The 9369-nt window shown below is 38.9% G+C and overlaps 2 protein-coding genes across 3 annotated transcripts; both read left to right on the top strand.

The window, feature by feature from the left end:
* Window positions 1–206: 206 nt before the first annotated feature.
* LOC148910885 (uncharacterized) lies at window positions 207–3099 on the top strand. Of its 2 annotated transcripts, none has more exons than XM_089030118.1 (2): window positions 207–1228; window positions 2119–3099. In XM_089030118.1, the coding sequence occupies exon 1, from the start codon at window positions 530–532 to the stop codon at window positions 1091–1093; it is 564 nt and encodes a 187-aa protein (XP_088886244.1). In that variant the 5' UTR covers window positions 207–529; the 3' UTR covers window positions 1094–1228; window positions 2119–3099. The 2 variants fall into 2 exon arrangements, with proteins under 2 accessions (XP_088886244.1, XP_088886245.1); XM_089030119.1 differs by having other exon boundaries at window positions 207–1264.
* Window positions 3100–6114: 3015 nt separating this feature from the next.
* Window positions 6115–8144, top strand: LOC148910884 (zinc finger MYM-type protein 2-like). Its single transcript, XM_089030789.1, has 2 exons — window positions 6115–6891; window positions 6981–8144. The coding sequence occupies exons 1-2, from the start codon at window positions 6455–6457 to the stop codon at window positions 7948–7950; spliced, it is 1407 nt and encodes a 468-aa protein (XP_088886915.1). The 5' UTR covers window positions 6115–6454; the 3' UTR covers window positions 7951–8144.
* The last annotated feature ends 1225 nt before the right edge of the window (window positions 8145–9369 follow it).

Genomic DNA, 9369 nt, shown 5'->3' with positions numbered 1-9369 from the left:
AGCATAAAAAATGAAATCTATAGATTGTCTCCAAACTCGGCAGACAGAATTATGACAATTTTTTAAAGCGAACAGGAGGACAATACTGTGAAAACCCATGTTTTAAAAATACAAGATTTAACGCAGATTTCTACGAAAAAGTATTGCACTTAAATGTGAATGTTATTTTAAGATTTCAACTTATTTTACTAAATACTTGAATAATCTGTGACAATGATAATAACCAAAGTCGACAATGAGATCAAGAATAAACAAAGAATAAAAACAGATAACATGTCACGCTTGTAACAAAATACTAAATTGTATAAAATACAAAAAGAATTAAACTTGTTAAGATGATTTTTTTTAAATTTCAACAAAACAATATATAGTGATGATAGTGATGATAACGAGGTCGATAATGGTGACGATGTTGATGATGACAATGGTGATTGTGACGTTGGTGGTGATAACGTTAATAATTATGATAAAGATTACGAAGGTTATGATGACGATGATGAAGGTGATGATGACTTGACTATGGTGATCGATGACGATAGTGGTGTTGATGATGATGATGGTGTCGATAATGGATGATGACGATGGTGATGATGGTGATGATGGTGATGATGACGGTGATGATGACGGTAGTGATGATGATGATGGTGAAGATGATGATGATTACGATGATGATGATGGTAGTGATGATGATGATTATACTGGTGATGATGACGATTACGATTGTGATGATGGTAGTGATGATGATGAAGGTAGAGATGATGATAATTACGATGGTGATGAGGATGACGATTATAATAGTAGTGATGATGATGATGATGATGGTGATGATGATGGTAGTGATGATGATGATTATATTGGTGATAATGATGATTACGATTGTGATGATGGTAGTGATGATGATAATTACAATGGTGATGATGATGATGACGATGATGATGATGATGGTAGTGATGATAATGATGGTAGTGATGATGATGATGATGATGGTGATGATGATGGTAGTGATGATGATGAAGGTAGAGATAATGATGATTACGATGAAGCTATTGACGATAAAATTAACTTTATTTTGATATGGTTACTAATAACATGACGATGAATTTAAACGCTAATTTCTTTTTCTGTCAACTTTTTTGGCCGATAAGCTGTGACATTTTGTCTTGTTTTTATTTTACCTCACTAGAAAAAAAAGCGAAAATAGACGGAATTGATCTCCCGATAGTTTAGTGTAAGTTATGTGTCGAAGCGGAAGACTAGATGATAAGTATGGAGTAAAATGTATTTATATTTATTTTATCTTATGCTTACCACACGTATCATTCGAGTTAGAAACGAGAATAGACGAGAAAGCTAAGAGACGTAAGTTTCGCCGTCCAAAGTACAATGTTGCTAGGATCTACGGCATAGGACAGAACGAAATCTTTGGTATTTATGTTTGTAATCATCATTGGCACCGCTTAATGCTATTCTTAGGCCATAATTTTTTTTTTTTTTAAGCTTATACTGCGCGCGCTATACTCTGTTTGGTTACTTATCCCCCCCCCCCCCCCTCCAAAAAAAAACAAACAACAACAACAACAACAAAAAAAAAACAGCCAACGACGTAGCCATGCCGTTCGCATGTAGAAACAACAACAACAATGGATTAAAGGAACGATTCTAAAATTAGCATAAATGATTCTAAAAATAGCATCAAAAAGGGGTTATAATGGGGAACGGGGATTCCTTCTCTAAGATTATTTTCTATTGCACAGGCTTACTATATCGAGAAGTTTAAAAGCGAAAAGACTGTTGTGGACGTAATAACCTTGTAGTAGCTTTACGGCAAAACGTTCTCGTTTGTTACTAAAGTGATAAGTGTAGTATTTTGTCTATTCTTTCCTTTCTTATATTTTTCCTTCTTTGCTAAATTTTCCCTTCCTTCTCTTTATTCTACTCCTTCCTTCCTTCTCTTTTCTTCGAATTTTTTTCTGCATTTTCACTGTCTCACCAAAATTCCTTTTTGTCAGGGTATCAATTCCACGTCACTGTGTGTGGTATCCTTGGGGGGAGAAGGAGGGGGAAAGTGTTTGTCTAAGATTCATAGACTTAGTCTCCACTCAACTTTTATTACCACAGGATTACCAGAACAACCCTGCGTCTCCTACGTTATCTTAACCAAGAAACATCGAAGGAAAATAAACACCAAGTAAAAGAACGACCTGCACCAATAAACAGAGCAATAATAGATAGGAATTATAACAAGTGATTAATATTTTTTGTAGATATTTATTAAAGATTATCAATTAAGATCTATTAATGATCTAGAATATTTATACTTTTCCTAATATAAATAATGTTCAGATAAATCATATGTGCTCAAAAATCTAGATACATGAATACCAAGTCGCAATGAACTCCGTACTACGCATGACACAAGAGAAAGACATTTGAATCTCGTACCCAGAGCCTGCGTTTCTTCTGGCCTACGGTGAAGGACGAGGGCATAATCAATTTTTTTTAAAACCAGGAATTCTTGGACTTTAGGTATAAGGGCGCATTCGTTCAAAAGCTTGCCAAAAATAAAAAAAAGTATGTTCCCGATTTCCAATTTTTATTAAAGCATGATTTTCATTGTTCATATTTCACTTCACTTGCGCATGCGCCAAAAATGGATTATGCTAGAGCCCCTTGTTTTTTTAGCCGCAGACCAGAAGAAACGCAGTCTCTGGGTACGAGATTGAACACGGCCATTATTTAGGTAGAGCATAGTTAATGAAGGGGAACTTGCTATTAACTATGGGTAGAGAAGAGCAGATTTAAAAAAAAAAAAAACTTAACGGCCTCAAATCGCGTTGAAAATTTGCCAAAAGACTGAACAAGTAAAAGCAACAACTGTAGCAAGTTTTGAGGCAAATTGTTGAGTGAAACATTTTATTGTCATGACTTTATCATAACTCCAATACATTCCCTTATAAACCATACACAGGAACCTTGTTTGGGCTGCCTGTGCTATCTTATAGCTGATTGGTGGAAGCATACGATTGCTTAACAGAGTAGTTGAATAATCAGATATCAAGATAATTTTGGGGTTCTCAAATAAAGTTATTTACCTTCGCAGTTTTTGTTCGTAATAATCATCTTTACTTATACTGTCATGTTTTATTATTTTCGTTTCAACTTTCTATTTATTGTTATATAAATCGTGTATTTGAATTCAACCAATGATTTTTTCACAGGAAATAAAACAGACTTTGAGCAGCAGTAAGGGGGACACGCGAATCGCCGGCACACCCCCAAAAATGACACGGGTATAACCCGCAGTTACGAGGCGCTACAGGGGGTCTTGCGCGATCCGTCGGCAGCCGCGCGCGATAAGTCCTTACTGCTGCTGTGTTGGGTACCGCAAACGGAGGTTAAGAAATATGTTACATATACTATGAAAAAGGAGTGGGTTTGTCCGAAATGTAGCAAGAACTTTAATAAGAGTGGTCTTATTTCTCATTTGAGGAAAAAGGTGCCATGTACTATGAAGGTAACTTGCTTAATGGCACATATTGACGAGAATTCTAACAACAACGAGGATTACATAAAGGAGTTGATGAAAAAACCTCCAGCGAATCCTAAGTTCTCCTTTACTTGCTCTTGTGGGAAGCTTTACAGGTCAGAACAACAGTTTAAGATGCACCAAGATAAGTGTTTATAAAAATGTACGATATATATACGATGCATGAATGTAAAAAGTTCACCAATGACTTCTGTATAATTTGCCTAAGATCCAAAGTTAACATACCTAAGCCCAGGGGTTTCTGGTGTTGTGGTAAGAAAATGCAAATAGAAGACGACACGTCAGCACAGTGTTACGAGTGTGGTAAGAATATTCGTAATGCCGTACCAAATGCTACCAGAGAGCAGTATTACGCCAATGGAGGTCGTAAGAAAACGCCATATAAGAGAATAAAATACTTCAGGGACTGGATGAGTCATATCCAAGGTTTACATCCGGTATATTTAAGCGACGAAGTAAAGAAGAAAATCATAGACCATTTAGAAGAGCCAACCCCGCAAAGTCTACGGAAGACATTGAAAAAATTAAAACTAGGGAAATATTACAAAGCTATTCCCTATCTTTTGTCTGAAATTACCGGTAAGTCTATTCCTCATATCCCAGATATGCAAAGGGCCGAGTGGTTATTCTGTCGGCTGAATAAGGATATTCCCTATTACCCTGACGTAATTTACGAAATATTTTACAAAATTGACTCCAACCACCCCCTGTTAGGATGGATTCCGAGAAGATGAAATGTGCAGCCAAAATCCACCTACGCTCTTTTCAAAGCAAATGTCTACTGAGCGAGTTTTCTTTGTAGTTCCTCTTTTGCCTCCTGGTAGATCTTTTTGCGAGATTCCTCGGAAAGATCTTTTACGATGGTTTTTTTATTGCCCGACTTTAATTCGCCGTATTTCTTTTCCTCCGCGAGGATCAAAGAGAACTCCATGTCGTCTATGCGGCGGTCCCGCAGAGCTTGGGAGACCAAGTCGGCGATGGTGTTAGCCTTTGCTCTTGCTAGGGCTATGTGTGTGTCGTGCTTGGATATCTTACCGGACAGTTGCTTCATAATGCCCGTAGCAACAGCCGAAATAATACCACAGGCTGCCCCAACGCTGGCCAAAGGAACGCCAACGACTATTCCAGGTCCAGTAAGCGAAGTAGCAACGCCGGTGCCTGTAAGAGCCACGGACATGGAGCCGGAAGTCATCGCGATTTTATGTAATATGCTTCGGGCTCTAGCATACTTTTTCCTGACCTCCTCATAGTGCTTCGTTTGCCCCTCTAAGTAAGTTAGGATTAAATTTGCTTTATTCAAGCGGAAGGTCTCGGCATCCTTAGGAAGTTCAGGATAAAGTGGAGGTGCTGATGGTATAACATCCATTATATATACTAATGTACGACGCCTTTGGGAATAACATACAGGAGCAGCCACATCACGACAACCGGGATTACTGGAACTGGAGGGCCTTCAGGAAGATGTTTCCGCATGCAGACCCTAGTAAGTTCGAAAGAAGACCCGATGGGATTTACTATAACGGCTCCAGAATGTACAGCAACGAGGATTTGAAGCCTACGCTGGTTAATCAAATAGACGATCAACTGAAGCATTCGCCAATGCATAAGCCAACGCCAGCGCCAACGCATGTTGAACCCGGTTGGTCAAAGGAATTATTGCTGGGTACCAGTACTTATCCAATACCCGCGGTTTCATTTGATGAACATCCAAGTTTGGACCTAACGTTGAACATGCGGATCTCTGGCAACCATTCTTTTCCGTTAAAGGTGCGAGATATCTTCAAAAACGTGCCCATTAATCATACCACCGCGAAAGAAGCCCATGAATGGTTAAGTGGTCCTAACATGCGTTATTGGCCGCAGCAGTTGAACTTTGCAGTTTGGTGCGCCACCAGTGGCTGTGGGGTAAGTGCAAACTTGATGAAGAATTCAATATTCATGTTTCACTTCCACTTCACGGTTAGAAGAATACTACATGAAATGGGTGTTATTGCGCTGCCGGGAGATGCTGCGTTTTATCCAAGAGATAATAAATACAACGTTCCTGCTTACGACCGACTTTGTAAGGAGTTTGGTGTTGTAGGGAAGGATTTTAGATGCACTGTTGGTGCTAACAATGGCTTGGGGCATATTTGGGCTTATTGGGGGATTGGTGGACATGTGCTAAGCGATAAAGAAGTTCATTCGCTGCAGTTGCGGTGGAACACTGGGTATCACAAAGAAACTCACGACAGTAGCACCTTCTTTGAACCAAATGCCAAAACCACTAAGCAAGTCCGCGATGGACCTCTGTTCAAAGACGAGGGTGGTACGTATCGTGGAGCTAATCCACTGATTATTAAGATTACCAACGACGAGCAAACGGAGCAATATCTTAATTTCATACCTCCAGAAGGTAAAGGACTAACCAAAGCTGGCCTTGCCCGTTTGAACCGCAGCATAGAAGCTTACGTGTATTCCATTTTGGGATCTCAGGTAAACACCCGATCAAATATAATTGGAAATACCGGCGCCGCAGAAGAGACGCGAGCCGAAGCCTTGATGTAATATTTCAAATCCGACAATGAGGACAGGACGGGATTTCAAGTCCGCGCAATTAGTTCCAGTCCGAGGCGAAGCCGAGGACTGGAACTAATTGCAAGGACTTTGAAATCCCGTCCTGTCCGATTTGGAGGATTTGAAATGACTTCTCATACTCATTAATTATTCGGGAGGGATGTTGTTTTTATCTTGTATTTATTTCATTGTATATGATCTTCGCTCCATTCACCTAGTTGTAATAATGACAATCTTTTGTTTTGTAATGGTTTTATTTTGCTTTCGTCCTTTGGGATTTCTTAAGATAAATGCTATCTGAATTACTTATGCAAATAGCAGTTATTTTTCTCTGAATGTATTCATTTCAACATGGCTTCTCGTCAAAGAGACAGCGATGAAGAAGCGGAGCTTCTACCTTTAAAACGCTTTCGAAAAGTGAAAAGTCAAGCCCAAGAAGAAGAACTTTTGCAAAAAGCTGTGCCAATTTCAACCCGTTACAAGAATAACTGGGCTGTGAATATTTTTGAAGAATGGAGGCAAAGTAGAGAAAACAAAGTGGCAAGTTTGGAGTCTACCTCCATGGATGTCTCGCTAGAGAGCATTCAAAATTTGGATATTGAGGCATGGGAAACTATGACAGTTCCATCCCTAAACTTCTGGCTTGACAAATTTGTTGAAGAAGCAGCAAACAAGAAAGGTTCGCCATATCCTGCTCGTACGCTTTATCAGCTTATCGCTAGCCTTAAACGCCACCTAGAGTCGAAAAACCGAAACGACGTCAATATGCTTGACAAGTCTAACATGTGGTGAGTTAATTAGAAACTTTCTGTTTATTTGCTTTACTTTGCACATGAATAAAACCTTATATTATTCTAACTGAACGTTTTTCTTTTAGTTTTTCTGGACTGAGAAAAATTCTGGATGCAGAGATGAAAAGTGTCCACGCCGAAGGGGTTACTAATAGAAAGGAAGAAAAAGAGGTGATTACAGAAGAAGAGGAAGAGACGATGTGGAGGAAAGGAGTACTAGGCCAGTCAACAGCTAAGATTTTGCTTAATACAGTGTACTTTTATAATGGTAAACTATTTGGCATGCGTTCTCAAGAACATAGGCAATTAAGGATTAGCGATATCGAAATAGAAGGCGATAATACCATAATTTATCGTGAAAATTCTTCCAAAACATTTCATGGTGGCATAGCAGATTTGAAAAAGAAAGCGAGAGTGATTAAACATGTTTGCCACGAAAAGGGCAATGAGAGCCACGAGCGTTGCTTGGTTAAGATTTATAATCGGTATTTTGACCTCGTAAACAATCTTCGTGTTAAAGCAAAAGGTTTCTATTTTCAGCCATATAAGGACGGAAAATTTGCGTACAAAAACTGTGTTGTAGGAATTCATACTCTCAATGAAATTCTTCCTAGTTTGTGCTTGGCAATTGGCAGTAAAAGGAAAACTAGCCATAGTCTTCGCGTTACATGTGTTAGCAAACTGTTTAATGCAAGTGTTGACGAAAAGCTTATAAGAAGCAGAAGTGGTCACGTTAGTGATGCTCTTTTGGCATATGAAAAAAGTAGCAAGGAGCAGGAGCAAAAAGTTTCTAACATTTTGAACCCACCAGCTCAGCCAAAACAGGTTTCATCTGAGTCAAAGAATGAAATTAAGGGAAGTGAAATTAAGAATGATATAGAAATGCCTGTATTTGATATCAATGAATTAAAATCTATATTTAATGATATCACTGGTTATGAGCACGAAGCTCAGTTAAATGAAAATACATGTTCTAATTTTTGGAGCTTTTCTTCTGACGGGCCTATCAATATATCTGGCAACTGTAATGTTACAATCAACCAGTTCAAAATCTAGCTTGCGCTTGAATGAATGCTAAAACTTATATTTATACTTATAGAAAATGCTAAGTTTACGATAGCAAATTGTTTTGAAATTTCATTAATATCTAAGTAAGTTGTTAAACGAAGTGTTGAGTATATTTGCAACTATTATTGATTATAGTTTATTGGTAATAACTTCTGAAATAAATGCTTGATGAATTAAATTTTCTGTTTTCATCTTTCTATATATTGACTTGATTCAATGCTTGGACTGAATTAATTTTGTTCCAGTCCTTGGACTGAATTAATTTTGATCCAGTTGTTGGTCGACTGAATTAATTTCTTTTGTTCCAATTCATCAGCCCCACCTCTTCCCTGCTGATATCAAAACCCTCCCCGGCTTTAAGACACTTGACCTAGTTTCAAGATACATCATGTGACCAGGTACGAGGTAATCGATTGGCTAGTTACCTCATGAATAATTAATGAGTATGAGAACTTATTCGAAAGTTCAATCTTGGAGGGCGACATTAGCAAGGGCGTACAGCGTTACCAACTAGCTATACAAAATTCTAAGGCGAGGTTGGACTATGTAGTAGCCCCGGGTTGTTGGTTAATGCCTAGTAATTTATCTATAAATACTGGTTCTGTAGTAGGATACAACAACAAACTTCAAAAGGCTACTAAAGACATGAAGTTTGGGGTAAACGACGTGAACTCTGACGCCATTAGGAGGCAGTTAGTTAAGCAGCCTAAGAAAGTGCATTACGTGCAACCACCTAAGAAAGGATTACGCCAACCACCTAAGAAAGAATCACGCCAACCGCCTAAAAAAGAAGAGGAATATGACCACAACTTACTAAAAGCCGGCTTAGCAGCTGCAAGCATTGGTCTGAGCTATTATATATGGCGATGAACAACCCCTACGTAGCTGGAGTAGATTGTGTCTATACGACTTACACAGGTGAGAAAAAATACACCCAAGCCGCTTGGGTTGATGTCACGGGCATGTCTGTAGACTTGAACTACTCGGGAAAGAAGTTAATCCTTTGTAGTATTTGCATTGGCACGACCGGCCATGCCAACGTGGGCTTTAGGTTCCTGGATGAGAATGGCGTACTGCAGCCTATGCGTGCGAAGACGAACAACAGGGAGCCTGCGCATTTCTCCGTAGAGCCGCCACCGAATAGCCCTGAGAATCTTACGACTTGGACTTTTCATATGGTCACTAACTGTCACGGGAAGGTAAAGCTACAAATAAGAGTAGACGACTCAGGGAGCGTTTGCGTGAATAGCATAGAAAATCAGAGATACGGCTTATAACCATTTAACCATTAGCACTTTGACAGTGCTTAGTCTTTAAATATATGAATCCACATCAGAGGGAAACCCACCATGTTTATTACTTAACAGATAAGACTCTTGAGCATCGCGGCTGGCGTGATATTGGAAT

This window comes from Actinia tenebrosa, unplaced genomic scaffold (assembly GCF_029948245.1).
Source record: "Actinia tenebrosa isolate PJP-AT-01 unplaced genomic scaffold, QUT_ActTen_1.0 PGA_scaffold15__27_contigs__length_11533743, whole genome shotgun sequence".
In the NCBI taxonomy this organism is placed as follows: domain Eukaryota; kingdom Metazoa; phylum Cnidaria; class Anthozoa; order Actiniaria; family Actiniidae; genus Actinia; species Actinia tenebrosa.
This window is presented reverse-complemented; position numbering and strand designations above follow the sequence as displayed.